The sequence below is a fragment of the Vulpes lagopus genome, chromosome 18 (assembly GCF_018345385.1).
Source record: "Vulpes lagopus strain Blue_001 chromosome 18, ASM1834538v1, whole genome shotgun sequence".
Classification (NCBI taxonomy): Eukaryota; Metazoa; Chordata; class Mammalia; order Carnivora; family Canidae; genus Vulpes; species Vulpes lagopus.
Window position 1 is genome coordinate 34272565 of NC_054841.1, and position 16472 is coordinate 34289036.

A 16472-nucleotide genomic window follows, 5' to 3' on the forward strand; every position below is an offset into this window, starting at 1 on the left:
TCATCCCAGTATAAATGTATGCTGTATTGGTATCAAATCCGGCATTGGCCTTGTACCCAACACTTGGTGAAAAAAAAAAGCTTAGAATAGGAATGACCCTCCAACAGAGAGAACAAAGTAGCCTCCAGAAAGCTAGAGTGGGCTATCTCAGGATGCCTCCATATAATCTGAGAGTATCTAGTTAGAACCATATAATCTGAGATCTGGTCAGTTGAAGTTAAATTTGTATGTTCTTCATAAAAATGGGGTGGCTCTCAGGCTACTCACAGCCTGTTTCATTTCAACTAACATTATCTACTGGGAGAGATGCATGCCAAAAACTAACTAGATTCATGTTTGGCTCATCCTAAACTCTATTCTTGTCATTTCTTGTTGCATAATAAATCACTCTAAAATTCAGTGGCATAAAACACCCACCATGTTATTTTGATCCATATTCTATATGTCAAGAATTCAGATAGGGCACAAGAGGAGATGGCTTATTTCTCTTTCCTGGTGTCTTGGGCTTCAGCTGCCAAATAAGTGCCTGGGGTAATGCAAACACGTTGTGCTGGAATTATCTGAATGCTTCTCCAGCATGTCTAGAACTTGAGTTCAGTTAGGATTCATAACCTTTTGGCCTGTAAGAGGCCTCACCATGTAGCTTGGGCTTCCTCACAGCATAATAGCCCAGGGTAGGTAGACTTCCTATATGGCAGATCATGGCTACAAGAACAAATGTCCCAAAGAACAAAGAGAGTTAATTGCCTTATTGTACTTCACCTCTGAAGTTCTGTGCTGTCACTTTATTTGTCAAAACAATCACAAACCTACCCAGATTCAAAGGGAGAAAAGCATAGACCATAGACCATAGCTCTCATTGGGAGGAATGTCAAAATATTTTTAATTTTTTATCTTCTCAGGGGAATCTTAATCTTATTTGGTATCATTGACCAATTAGGCATTCTGATGAAGTCTATGGACCCTTCTAAGAGTAGAGTTAAATGTATAAAAGAAAATAAAATATATAATAAAAAATAGATAATTTCCAGCAAAATAGTTTTAGCAAATATTAAAAAATAAATTTGTAATCAAATAGTATATGTTTCTATGAGCACAATTTAAACATTAGTATAAATAGTATGATGTGACTGTTTGCAACAATGGAACATGATATGAAAATATCTGTAATTTCTGCTGGTGGCAGAGTCACAGATCTGCTTGTAGTGCTGTGACTTGTGACCTGGATTTATAACTAAGAGATTATTAAATTTTACATAGAGGTTTAGGGCAGCCCAGGTGGCTCAGCGGTTTAGCGCCACCTTCAGCCCAAGGCGTGATCCTGGAAACCGGGGATCGAGTCCCACATCGGGCTCCCTGCTTGGAGCTTGCTTCTCCCTGTGCCATGTCTCTGTCTCTCTGTCTCTCTCTCTCTCTCTCTCTCTCTCGTTCTGTGTGTCTCTTGAATAAATTTTACATAGAGGTTTAAATTAAAGACATAATCTTTTCTCTCATCCAAGTTTGAGGAGGTCGACAGAATCTCAAGTTAAGATCTTTCATTTGAAAGGATCCTAAACAATATAACTATGAAGACTGGCACATGATGGCATTTTGCAATTATCATGTACTTAGGACCACAAGATTCTTAAAAATACCTAAGTATATGTTAAATTAAATTTTGGACATTGTATGTGGTTTCATCTGCCTGGGAGTCATGATATGCAGTAATTTTACCAATTGTCCTTTTTTAACTCCAAAAATGCCTTCTAGCTGATGCGTTTACATTTGTTAGTATCTATTAATCTATATCTAGTATTATTTGTCATATAATAAATGAGGCAATGGTAGCAAAATGATTAAATAATAAGACTGATTGAATAATCTATTTTTTTACCTTCTCTCAGAATATATTCTTTCTTTCTGCCTATCTTTATGGATTTATGGTTTTTAGATTTTATGTAGGTTCATCAACCACAACCACTGTTCTCTTTTTGATACACAAATTGTCTCAGCATTGGTCAATGGAGACATTTTTTAGGCTGGTTTCTGTATTCTCTTGACATGACCCATTGATCTTTGAAAATGTCCTTGCTTTCTGGCACATAAAGATCTTCCAGGCTCACCTTGCTCCTTTCTGCACCACCATGGAATCAGACTTTTCCCCAAATGACCTCTGGTTTCCTTTAGTGGAGAAAAATTGAATGGGTAACAGCAATTTGCATTAGGAAATACTGCTTCTCGACCATCTCAGCGAACAAAGCAAGGAAAGATATATTTGTGTTTGAACTGTGCCAGTTCACATAACTATCTTCATTGTTATCTTCCAACTTGTTTAAATTCCTGATCCTAAAACCATGCTTTCTTTATCAGTCTTGATACCTATTGAATGATACGTAATTAATTCATTTACTTTACTAACAACCACAATAGTAGCTCCAAGAAAATTATTTGGTATCAATAGGAACAATAAAACTACAGAATACTCTTCAGTTTTTCTCTTTGATTCCTTTTTGTGGTTAAGGATTTCTAGTCCAATGAATTTCTTCCTGAGACACATTTGCCCTCCCTCTGAATAACTTGATAAGCACAAATGTGTTTGAGAATTTGGCTTCATTGTGTTGGCTTGGTTTTGGGGTGTTAGCATATTAATGGCTAATAGTTATCAGTAGTTGGAGCTTTCAGCTACTAAGAAAGAGAAGGGTCTACTCTATTTTTTTGATATAGAAAGAGCTCAAAGAGCTATCGCCAAATTCAATACAAAGGTTTCATATCAGCACCACCTGATACACATGCTTCCTGACCAAGTAAACCAATTCTCTCTCCAATTATTCAATTATTAGTAATATTAGAATTCACATATTTTCAAATATTCAGGTCTAAAACTATGTTATCCATGTGAAACCATGTTCTGATCTTTATGTTTATTTTTAACTTGCTCACTCTTCTGAGCCGTGTATTGCTTTACTGAGATTTGCACTATATTAATCCACATTCTCACAATGTTATCTTATTCTAATACCAGTCAAAATTTTTCATTTTTCTACAGAGAAATTAAAGAAGATTCCATATAGTTAACCAAGAAACTGTACATAAAAATTCTAATACAGGCTCTGGATGTTTTGTCTGAAATTCTTTTTGATTTATTGGTTAAATTTGGTTATACTTCATATGATATTATTAGTATCCTTGCTTTAATTATAGATAAATCTAATGTAGAACTCTCCCAGAGGCCTTTGGGTAAAATATAAGCACTGATGATATAGAAATTCAAACTTCCCAAAGCCAATTAAGAATATTATAAAATAAAGTTATAAACAATGTATAACCCAATAGAATCCAATTAAATGTTAAAATCAATACCTAGGAAATGAGATTTTCTAGTTTACAGGCACTTACAGAACAAGTAGAAACTTTTTCTATAGATACGTTATTTCATATAAAGGGTATTTAATGAAAAAAAGGAGTCTTCCTACTCAAATGAGTTTTTTAAATGGTAGACACAAACAAAGGTAGGCTCCTATTGCAGTATGTTTTGAATATAGGAAAAAAGCTTATAGAGTAGCCATCATTAAGATTATGATCAACCAACCCTCTTCCCCCACCGTCACTATCCTACTTAGTTTCCTAGAGCACTTTAGGAACTAGTATTCCTGAGAAATGCTGGTCTAGATTCAAATAAGGAGGATTTTGATATTTGGAATGTTGTCTTTTGAGCATTCAAAGGAACTATAAAAATTAAATGTACAGTATGAAAACCAATCAATTTAGCAATATGCTATTATTATTATGTCTATTTCTTTGCTCATTATTGCCCCTCTGTTGACCATCAAGATGCCCAGAAGGAAAAATAAATAGGATCATTGAGAGAACTGTATGCACAGAATGAGTTGATTTTTAATTATCATGGTCACTTTTCTAGGGTTTTGAATAGTCTTGGCAGTACATCAAGTAGTAATTATGTTTTAAATTATTGTTTTTCCTTGAGGAATCCACTCTTATGACTCAAAACAAAATTCTCTCAGGACAGAACAGTATGCACTCATTTCAACCTATACTTTTTCAGCTTCTCATAAATCTTCCCAGACTCCAATCCATTTGGGAGATAATGGTTCCATATTCATGGACAAGGCAAAGTAGTATATCTCTGAATAATTAACATCCTCATTCAGTTTAGAAAAAAAATAGATTTGAGGTTTTAGCTATCCTCTGATGAATTAAATTATCTGATTGAGCATATCAAATAATTATTCAACTCCTCTTTTCACATATATGCTCTGGACTGCAGATAAGTTCCTGAAATAATTCAAGGCATAGTTTTTACCCTTGTCTTTTAGCCACAACCAACCCAGACGAGTGTCACCTTCTGCTTTCCCATCTCTCCTATCCTTTTAAACCCTAGCACGTGTAACCTTTTATAATTTAGTTTTGGTTTAAAACATACACAAACCTATGAAAGTTAAGTGGTAGAATGGAAAGAAATCACATTTCACAAATAGACCTCATTCAAATCTTCCTTTAAGTAAGTTAACTCTTCTAAACCTTAGTTTCTTCATTTGTAAAATAAATTGAGACAGCCAGAGGTACTGTTACTTAATGACTTAAATGTTAAGGAATTTATTACCAATCACAGCAAGAAGTCCAGAAGCAGAGAGGTTGAGGGTTGATTAAATAAAAAGTTCACTGATGTCATCAGAGACCCAGATGCCTTCTGTCTCTTTGCTCCCTTTATGGCTGCAAGATGTCTATGCACCCTGATCATTGCCTCCCTATGAAATAAGATTCACATGTGGCACAGGGCAAGTCCCTGTCTTGTGGCCCTTTGTACAGCTGAAGCCTCCCCCTACTTCCACCCCCCCCACACACACACTACCCAGTAGAGTTTCCTTTATGATCTATTAGATATAGCCCAGAGTTACACCACATAGCAATGCCCATTTTAATCACTAACGTGGGCCACAGAACTCCTGTGAATAGTTAGGAAGAATTAGGATTTACCCTGGGGCTGAAGAGGGGACCCTGAAGCATATCAGAAGCTAAATTAAATAGGATCTAAAGAGAATTCTTTGGTGAGGAGAAAGAGAAAAAAAGAGAAAGAAATGGAAACCAGAAGTGCAAGGTTGAGGTGAGAGTTTGAACTCCCTGGCACAAAAGAACATCTCTATTATTTGTTTGTACTTGCCTTCCCACTTAGATGGGCAAGGGTAAGGAACATGACTCATGTCATTTTGCATTCCCAGGAACCAGTACTTTTGCATCCCACAGAGAACGTGTTTGGAAGTGTGCCAGACCCTAATGGTGAGGCTTCTATAATCAGTACAGCATATGCTAAAAGTTGCTTCCCCGTTTTCTCACCCAAGCCACCCTATGGCAATTGGATCCATGTTGAAGACAGCTTCATGGTCTCCCTGGGGCAGCTGGCAGATACTATGGGAGAGACATCAGACCAAACTCATGTCCCTAGAAATGGTCAAGATGAATAAACACATCCTTTATCCTGTGGACAGTTTCCTCAACTGTAACTGTGGGATGAGGCGACCTGAATGGCTGACACAGCATTTTGTTTTGTTTTGTTTTGTTTTTTAAGATTTTATTTATTCATGAGAAACACCCAGAGAGGCAGAGACACTAGCAGAAGAAGAAGCAGGCTCCTTGTGAGGAGCCCAATATGGGACTCGATCCCAAGACCCCAGGATCATGTCCTGAGCCAAAGACAGATGCTCAACCACTGAGCCACCCAGGCGTCCCTGGCTGACACAGCATTGAAAGCAAAAGGAGAAATAGTTCCCATCTCCATTTTTTGAAAGAAATACTGTTTATTGAAGAAGACCACTGAATTAACAAATTCATCATGTTCTGGAAACTTTTTGCATGGAGGTTGAAAATAAGACAATACATAATGTTAACTATAAATATAGACAATTTCTCAGAAGCCTGTGTTAATAGAGAGGTTGTTATTTTCAATTTTTTGGTCTCTTCCATCCATGGATGCCTTCGGTAATCTTAGACAAAGCACAAGTGAATGTAGCCAACTGACCAAAATTAATGCAGTCAAGTGAGAAGTTGCAGAGCTATGACTTTGGGCAGTATTATGAATTAATCTGAGATGGAGCTTTGGTTCCTAAATTCAATCATGGACTTGGAATGTACTCCAGAGGGTATTCACAGCCAGGCAGAGGTGATGTCAGATACTAGTTTCAGAAATAACAAGGGTTGAGAGACTCATGACATATCATTAATCCCAATTCCAGGCAATCCCCTGGCCCCAGAAGCTATATTTATTGGATGTAATCAAATGGAAATATAATGGATGGATGGGATATAATAATGAGGAGTTAGGAATGTTAGGGAAGAAAAATAAATGAGCTTTGAGGATTTGGGCAGAAAAGGAGGAAATAATGGAAAATATTAATACACATATTTGGAGAAAAAAATCTCCATAAATAAAGGAAAATACACAGGGAACCTAACGTGCATGCCAAGGAACAGGACAATTATGAGTTTTCTTAAATGTGAGTTTTCTTAAAATATGCTTTCTTTGGGAGACTTCCATTTCTTATAAAGAGTATTCATTTTAAGATTGAACAAGTTGATCTTGGAAGGATCCTCTTGGCTTAGGTGTTGGACAATAAAGACAACATGGACACACACAGACACACACACATATGCACACACACTCCTCTTCCATTCTTTAATGCTTTTTTTCTTCAGGCTCTTTTGCATCTCACAAAAGCAACTCCACACCTTATCCTATGTGTTTACACAGGATCAATGTTTAAAAACATTAACTGATCAACATTTGAAAAGTACATCAAATTCCTCCTATTTGTTCTTTGAATGATTAAAAAAAAATTGCAAAAAAAAATTGCATGCAAATTCAAAGAAATTTTCCTAGAAATTTTTTTGAATCTTTTATGACTGAAAACTCTAGTGTGGGTTAGGTATTTATTTCAATCCACCATTAAACTTTATCTGGCTTATAACTCCATGGCAGCTTCCCTACTGAAGTTAAAAACACTCAATGACCAATTAATGAAATAGACTCCAAAATTGTAATAGTATTGGATAATCAGTAATACACTTAAACAATTTTCCAGATAGTACAAAAGAAAATCTGCTCTACTCTTTAATAATGTATGATTTTTCGCAGTAGCTAGCATTTTTAATGAGTTAACCAATAATTATTTGAATCCATCACTTTAGCTAAAGCAGCCTCCCTTAGGCTTAAAAATCATATAAGAGACTACCTTTTCTCATTCACTTTCACTGTCCAACCCCCTTTTATAAATGCAGCAAAGACCTTTATTACAACAAACGTTAAGGCAATTATAAATGGCAAATTGATTATCTAGCATCAGGAACTTTCTAGATTACTTTGTCAGCGTTTCTTCTTTCGCAAACACATTTGTGTGTTTAAAATGCCCTATTTTTTCAGCAGAGAAAAGTGATTATGAAAATCTATTTAATCAGCCTTTCATGCATTTACTGGGGCTCTGTAGAACTCAAGAATGTCATCCTTTTGTTATGCTGATGTTTTAGTGTTGTGACATGCATATAAAAATAAAATTAAGCCACTAGGCTTAATCCTATTTTCTTTGTCCTGTATGTCTCCAATGGACAGAGCTTGTCTATTTCAAAGTCATTTTGACAGTTGTCATCAGAATGTCACTTTTTAGTTATTTAAAAAATTATGGAGACTTATAGAATGGAAATCAGAGAAAATCTTTAATGAGGAAAACCAAAAACTTCCATTTGTATGTTGATGGTGGGCCTGTCTCAAAAGTTTTTATTATTAATCATTTAAGAATAACTTAGCAAGAAATGAGTACCTTCCAATAACTACTTAAATCAAATAGGAATAGTTTGGCTTCCATTTCTGCCCTCAGACTTCACAAGTACCTTGATTATCAGAATTTTTATCGCTTGACTAGAGTATTTAAGTTCTGTTCACAAAGGTTTTAAATTTTTAGGAAGTATATCTATTTTTTTTTCTCCATTGCTTCCTTTTCGTATCATACCTACAAAACCATTACCTAATGCAGGTCACAAAGATTTACCCCCATGTTTTCTTCTAAGAGTCTTATAGTTTTATCTCTTATATTTAGGAACTTTATCCATTTTGAGTTAACCTTTTTTTGTTTGTTTATGATGTGAGATGGGGATCCAACTTCATTATTTTGCATGTGGGTATCCAGTTGTCCTAGCACCATTTGCTGAAAATATGGTGCTTTCTGTAATGAATTGTCTTGGCACCTTTGTTGTAAGTCAACTGACAATAAATGTGAAGTTTTATTGCTGTACTCTCAGTTCTATTCCATTGATCTATAGGTCTGTCTGTATGCCAGTAATACACCGTCTTGTAGTTTCATAGTTAAGTTTTGAAATTGGGAAATGTACATCCTCCAACCTCCATCCTCCTTATTTTTCAAGGTTGTTTTGGCCATTTGGAATCCTTTAAATTTCCATAGGAATTTTAGGATCAGCTTGTTAATTTATTTTTAAAAATCCAATCCTGAAATGGGCAAAAGACATGAACAGAAATCTCCAGAGGAAGACATAGACTTGGCCAACAAGCACATGAGAAAATGCTCCGCGTTGCTTGCCATCAGGAAAATACAAATCAAAACCACAATGAGATACCACCTCACACCAGTGAGAATGGGAGAATTAACAAGGCAGGAAACAACAAATGTTGGCGAGGATGTGGAGAAAGGGGGAACCCTCTTGCACTGTTGGTGGGAATGTGAACTGGTGCAGCCACTCTGGAAAACTGTGTGGAGGTTCATCAAAGAGTTAAAAATAGATCTGCCCTATGACCCAGCAATTGCACTGCTGGGGATTTACCCCAAAGATACAGATGCAGTGAAATGCGGGACACCTGCACCCCTATGTTTATAGCAGCAATGTCCACAATAGCCAAACTGTGGAAGGAGCCTTGGGGTCCATCGAAAGATAAATGAATAAAGAAGTTGTGGTCTATGTATACAATGGAATATTATTCAACCATTAGAAATAACAAATACCCACCATTTGCTTCGATGTGGATGGAACTGGAGGGTATTATGTTGAGTGAAATAAGTCAATCGGAGAAGGACAAATATTATATGGTCTCATTCATTCGGGGAATATAAAAAATAGTGAAAGGGAATAAAGGGGAAAGGAGAAAAAATGAGTGGGAAATATCACAAAGGGAGACAGAACATGAGAGACTCCTAACTCTGGGAAACAAACAAGGGGTGGTGGAAAGGGAGGTGGGTGAGGGGTGGGGGTGACTGGGTGATGGGCACTGAGGGCGGCACTTGATGGGATGAGTACTGGGTGTTATGCTATATGTTGGCAAATTGAACTCCAATAAAAAAATTAAATAAATAAATAAATAAATAAGCCAACTAGAGTTCAATAGAAATTGAATTTGTAAATAAATTTGGGTAGTATTGCTATCTTAATAGTGTTAAGTCTTTTGTTCCATGAACATGGGTTGCCTTTCCATTTATTTAGGTTTCCTTTCATTTTTTTTAACAATGTTTTGTAATTATTAGAGTATACATTTTGCACTTTTTTGGTTAAATTTAAATTTATTCCTACAAATTAATCCACTTTTGAAAAGAGAATGTTTAACTTTTCTAAATATTTGTGCCTTGTAAGAACATGACTCTAGAAGGGTTGATTTACAAAAGAATAGCCTTAAAGACTCATACTAAAAGACTAAGCTTTGAGTTATAATCCTGGATCTTCCAGTTTTGGAAACTTTGGCAAATGAACTGCTCTCTGCCATTTTCATTATCTGAAAATATATGTTAAAAAATATAAGGGTAGTTACACAAGAGAGGCTTTTCATGAAGTTCAAATGTACATGAAGTACATATAAAGTCAGAAGAACTACAATTGGCACATGGTAAGCAGTTAGGATACATGAGTTATTGTTACTGTTACAATGCTCTTGTCTTTACGTCCTTCTATTCTCTCTTCCCTGAAACTATTGCTAGGGAGTCACAATTAATGTGGGATTATGCCACTAACTTCTGGTATGTTGAGGCAGAAGGTTGAGAACAACTATACAAGCTTTTGAACTATTTGTCTTCCCATTGTTGAGAAGATTTGCTAAGATAAGAAGCCATCAATGTCTTCCTTGCTTTGTAAGATTCTAGGGATCATTTTGGTGTTTTACAGCTGGCCAGTTGGCTGGAAACTCCTCTGTTGAGATGTATCGCCAAGTGCTCCTGTCTGGTTGTCGCTGTGTAGAGTTGGACTGCTGGAAGGGTCGAACTGCTGAAGAGGAACCAGTCATCACCCATGGGTTCACCATGACAACCGAAATATCCTTCAAGGTAGAGTGAATAAGTATTGCTAACAGAAGTAACTAGGGAACCCATTTGGGTAAAGCCTCCTGAGGTAGAAAGTCCCACTGGTTACAATTAAGTCCACAGGCTATTAATCATCTGTGCAATTTCAGAGGATAAAATTTAGTACTGTATTTGTGAGTAATGAGCATCCTGGCATGAGGAACTGTGGTATCTTAGTAAAAGTGCCTTAGAGAGGACTTATAGGATTTGGGTTTTTATTAGGTGATTTGGGTAAGGGTTCAAGAAAGTAAGGTTTTGCTATATAGATTGGGTACTGTCAATAAGCAGAAATAATTCTGTGACTGGGTATCTTAATAAATCCTATCTAGGAAGCAAGAGTAACACTGTAGTTGATAAGGAGCTTCAACCATTCTTATTAGCTAGGAATGAGAGTATGTTTGGTCATCTCCCTTGTGTTTTCACACAAGGCTCCATTCTACATCATCAAGGGCCTAACATTCATGCATCTGGAGACAGAAGCCCACATATCCAAGTTATGTTTACCTGCCCTCAAACAGCCATCTCCAGGACCTCGGAGTCATCTAAGTGGGGGGAATCTAGGATTCTAGGGACCCAGAGAACAATCTAGGAAGAGGATATATGGGCTATAGGGGAAATGTGTTTTTTACTGACTTAGGCACCTCTGAAGTAAACCAGAAAACAGGGGCCAGAGGATAACCTCTAGAGCACAAATCCCAAGGTATAAGCCCCATTAACTGTGTTACCTGGGTCTCAGGACAGAACTGGCTCTGGGTCACTAACTCTTGCCCTAAGCAACCAAGAAAACAGCCCAAGTATGCAGATAGCTAAAATAGAGTGGGGGACAAGGCCATTGAAAATGGGGCAGTAAGACTGCTGAGAGACCAGAATGTTGGATGAATTATATGTTAATGTCACCAGGATTGGTGACAAAGTTTTAGATGAAGAAGACAGTGAGGCATTTGCTAGTCTTTCCTGAATGAGGAGGAGCTCAGTAAATGGCACAAGAGAAGAAGTGGTAAAAGCTGGTTGGACAGCCTTATGAGAACTAGGAACTCCAAAGTAGCATTGAGAGCAAAAAAAACCCCATTCTCCAGTTTTTGGCCCCGGGGCACCTGGGATGTGAGAAAATAAACAGCTATCACTTGAGAGAGCAGCAAAAGAGAAGCAAGATTGTCAAGGGACAGCCAGATTTCAATGAGGATAAATGGATTTCCTTATCAAAGATATCATATTTGACAGTAATAAAAATGCGTTCAAAATTGATACCATTAGCACCTTAAAGTATATTCGCTATGTTGCATCTAGGGAATTTGATTTTTCATGATTTCTTCAACTTAGGCTACAGTACAATAATTAGAGATACAAAGCACCCTTCACTAAATTTTACAACAAAGTTTAATATGAAGGTGACCTTAATTCTGATCAAATCTTTTAATTTATAACTGCTCCTGAAAGGGAGCACTCAAGTTCTTTTGCTTTTCTTTAGTGGAAAAATCAATGGGTTCTTGTTTCATTTCCGTGGCCCTTCATTCTCCCAGCTCCTGCCATTGTCCTTTGTCAGCTCTCTGAGATATCAACCCCAGCCTCATTGGGCTTTTTAAGAAAAAGTAGCACAGATGACTCTGGGTGGAGTAAGTGCAATTTGGGCTCATTTGGCTGTTGATAGATGGAGCTAATCCTGAGAAGGCAGATAACACACCCTGATGGAGCCATTACTGCACTAAGGGACTGAAGGCCTTGTGAATTGACCCAGTACCAGGAGGGCCCTTCCACTCCTGCTCATATCTCCTCAGAGTCCATATGGGGAACAATTAGAGATTTTTAAAAATGTATAATCCTCGGGTTCTTTGAGTTCTTGGAACTCAAAGGAAGGCAGTGGAGAAATAAACACCAAGCACATTCTAGGTGTATTTATTTTGCATGGAGCATTGGCTTCTTGATCTCAGCCACCAAGTTGGCTTAGAGTGACTCTTCTCATGTACTTGTCTATACAAGCAGTTCTTCAGTCTCATCTCTGATCCCAGAGTCACAGACTGATTGGACATCTCTTCCTGAGCTCGAGAAGCATAACTTCTCCACCACATCCACACTTTCGCTGACACATGTAGAAACTAGAAGACTCAATGTAGCCCAGAATACTGCCTCCTCTCTCTGCCTACCAGTTGGGGGTGGGGGTGGCCAAATGGAGCAAGAGACTCCTCTCCCCAGCAGTTGATTTGTCCAACCATGCTTTCTGCTAATGTGCATTTGCAGAATGGCTTATTATTCTTGCAAAGATGTGGGTAGGTGATGGTGGTGGTAGGATAGGATGTCTGTGGTTAGTAGAAATGCCAACCTGTTTTGTGGACAAATATAGGGAGCAGGAATTCTCTGCATCAAGACTAGGACTGGGATGAGGGACCTCACATGCAAAATTTAAGGAGGCATTTGCTCTCGGTGTCATGTACATGCAAAGTTGGCACCCAAGGAGGAGTGTCTCTTTACATTTTGCACTTAGACCCCTCCCTTTCCTCACCACAGCCCCAGTTTGTTCTGCGTGGTAATCAGCAGAGTCTGCTTTTCCAGAAACTGCTGTGTATGTGATTTTGGAAGAAAGTGTAAGAAGAAAAATGGGGGACAAGATCCTGTGTGATCCACCCCCATTACTTCTTTCCCTCTCACTCACTTGGCTATAACTCCACTGAGCTCTATTATTCCTTGACCATGCCAGCCAGGTCCCACTTCGTGACCTTTGCACAGGTTGCAAGTCTGTGCCTGGATTATTCTCCCCCCCCCCCCCCGCCCCAGGTATCTGTATGGCTCACCTCTTACCTCCTTGAAGTCTTTCCCAAATGCCACCTTCTCAATGAGGCCTACTGGGACCACTTTATTTAGTAGTGTAATGAGCCATCACGTCCACCTCCATACTCCTGATATACTCCCCAGCACCACTTTATTTTTTCTATTTATCAAGTGGCCCTTTATCACCTCCTGCCACTCTGCTTAATTTACTTATCATGTTTCTTGTTTCTTATCTGTCTCCTTCTACTCTAGCACTTAAGGACCACAAAGATAGAGATCTTTGTTTCCTTCCCAGATTTATCCCAAGTGCTTCGTAAAGAATCTGTCATATAGTAGGTGCTCAATAAATGTGTGTGTGTTTTTAATAACTTCTTGTCCCAAAGCAAAGAGACAAATTTCAGCCTAGCTTTTAATTTTAGTCTTCCTTGCCTCTGTCCATGAGATAAATGAATTTTGTCTTTCTCCATTTTCTTGTGTCGGATTACACGTATGACATATTGGTGGGTAGTAAAAAGATTCTCCAAACATTTACCAGTTTTGGCTATCTCATATATTTGGACCTGACCTTCATGGTGCAATTAGGCTGTATTCTGCAGGCACAGCACATACTGCAGTAGCAAAATAAACTGATTACGAAAGTTCATCATTTTTATGTCCCACAGTTTATCTGCTTTCAATCTATGTAATCTGAAAATCTTCTGTGCGACATATCCCCAAAAGTGAGTTCCTATTGGCACTCACTGCCTATTTATTATATGGGTGAAAATAAAAGGTTATGTTCTGGGCAAGGGGACATGCTGTAATTCAGCATCTTTATGGAGGACTTTTTATTTTGCATTCTGGATTTTTTTATTATTTATCTCATACATCTGCTGTTCTGTTTCTTTGCCTCATTGCCTTAGCCTTTCTGATGGTCATGACATAGTAATTCGCCACTTGGTCTTCATTCTCCCTGTTCCCACTCAGTCTTCTTCCTCCCCATGCTGGATACCACCACCACCACCCTACACCATGCCCAAACTGCTCCTTTTTCTCCCCTCGGGCAGTTCCTTAGTTTCCAGCAATTGTATAAGATGGCAAAGTGGGTAATGTGATAAAACAGATGATGAAAATATATTAAATTTGAGGATATGGTTAAATCGAGCATTTCTGAAAATAGAGCTCTGAGAAAAATAATAATTTAGGGTGCAATTTAGCAGCTACATAAATGATCACATAAAATGGATATCCAAATACATCCTGCTGTTGTCTGTCAGGGATAAAGGATTTCAAGGGCAGTTTTTCCCACTGGAGGTTAGTAATTGAGCCATATGGTTTATAGATTATTGAGTCCAGTGTTAGAAGTCCCTGAGAAACAGTTTTGGCTTAATAAGGAGCAATTGAGTAGTAAGGTACTTTCAATCCAATGCCCACTAATGTCCACTAATGATAGCTCAGATGGAAGAACAAAACTTAAAGCCTGTAACAGGTTTTCTCATCCTCGGTGATCATGCACAACATGCAAAGTATTCTAATGCCATTAAAAAATGGAATTTCTATAGAAGAATTTCTGAATTTTTCATGCACTTCCAACTACAGTTATTAGATGAAATCTAGTAGGTGCTCTTTGGCTTTTAAGGTTCAAAAACGTTTCCTATGCCAGTGGCTAAAGTTATGGTGGAGGTGAGGACAGATGGACAGTGGGAGGGGGAGAGGCTGGGAGGAAAAGAGACTGTAGATGTTAAGAATGCATTTGTGGAGCTGATGCCAGGGTTTCAATACCAGCTCTCCCAAGGACAGGCTGCAAGAGCTTGAAGAAGCTCCCTTAGCCGACCTAGCCACGATCTTATGAGCAAAATGGAAATGATAATGATTCTTACTTTTTAGGGTTGTTATAACCTACTTAATATACAGACGTTGCTTAGAACAAGATTTGGCACACAGTGAGTGCTCTGCAATGCTAGGTATTGATATTATAATTGAAAATATTAAAGTCACACTTTCACTTTATTTTTGTAAACATAATGGTTATGGTATTACATATGCAAAGAATTTTTATGAAGTCAGGATGAGAAGGGAAGGGGGTTGAATTAAGTCCATTGTAAGGTTGCCCTGCTAGAGGCTGTAATGTAGATGCCCTCCACACACCACCCCTGGTATCCACTGCTAGGAAAAAACCCAAAGCCCAAACTAAACACAGTCCGGCCTTGGTTAGAGGCCCAGTGGGAGCTGAGAAGGGTGTCTTTTGTCAAGTACAGAGGACCAGAATGCCAGAGGCAGGAAAAGAGCAGAAGTACGAGACACAGACAGAAAGGCCCAGGGATCCCAGAGCCGAGCTGCTGCTATTCAGGCTGCAACATCACCTCAACTGTGGGAAGATAGAACCAGACACAGGGAGTTAGGAAGCTGGGGGAAGGTACAAACACCCTACAAGTCTGAGACCCCGCTCAGGAAAACAATCCCATTTCTTTTGCCAAAGATAAAGAGAGAGAGCCCTTTAGCCAGAGCCCTTCCCCAGAAGGGAAAAGGGGTAGATTTCTTGCTTACTTTCAGGCCTAACTCTCCTTGGGGCAAGTCTACAGCCAGCCTTTTTTAATAAAGGCAGTTGCAGCAATTCTTAGAGTCAAAGACCCTGAAAAGTCATCAAAGGCTAATTATACTTTTATTTACTTTTATGTTTGAAAGATTTTTTTCTCTAATGCAACACTCAGCCTTAAGTGGAAATTTTGGCCATGAAATTGTTCAGGCTCATTGGACTACTGAGTGTGGAATCAATAGTCAAACTTCTCTACTACAAAATAACATTTGCCTGTGGTTAAAGTCAGAGTTTTAAGCTTTGCTTAAGCCACTAATCAAACTAGCCCAGGGGTTAACTGACAGGCCACATTCAGCCTGCCACCTGTTTTACAAACTAAGTTTAATTGGAATGTAGGCACATCCACATGTTTACAGATTATCTGTGGCTTCTTTGGATTTACAAAGGCAAAGTTGAATAATTGCCATAAAAACCATGTGGCCAGCAAAGCCTAAAATACTTACTCTCTGGCCCTTTATGGAATGTGTGCTGACCTCTGAAATAGTCAATAGAGGACTAAATTGGAATGCAACTCGATAAATGATGTTTCTCTTCTGTTAAGAATGTTGAGAGTTCATTCATTTATTTGAAAATATTTAGTGAGTGTCTAGAATATACCTTACCACTTCCTAGATTCTAGGGGCACAGTCCTGGAGAAAACGTTATCCCCAAGAAGCGTATAGTCTAGTGGGGAGAGAGACACCAAAATAAACACGTAATACAGCACATGCCTTTAAGGCAACATAAGTAAATATTGAAGGAAAAGTGGGCTAAGGTGTGCTATGTGCAGCAGGATGGTGAGAAAAAGACTTGGGTAAAATGACATGTAAGCAGAG

General features: G+C 38.2%; 1 protein-coding gene across 2 annotated transcripts in view; it reads left to right on the forward strand.

Moving 5' to 3' along the window:
- The window catches only part of PLCB1 (phospholipase C beta 1), a 679067-nt gene that overhangs the window by 495898 nt on the left and 166697 nt on the right, over nucleotides 1-16472 (forward strand). For both annotated transcript variants that reach the window (XM_041732275.1, XM_041732276.1), the window contains exon 11: nucleotides 10147-10304. In XM_041732275.1, coding sequence (XP_041588209.1) covers nucleotides 10147-10304 — 158 coding nt within the window. The remainder of the gene's footprint in view (nucleotides 1-10146; nucleotides 10305-16472) is intronic.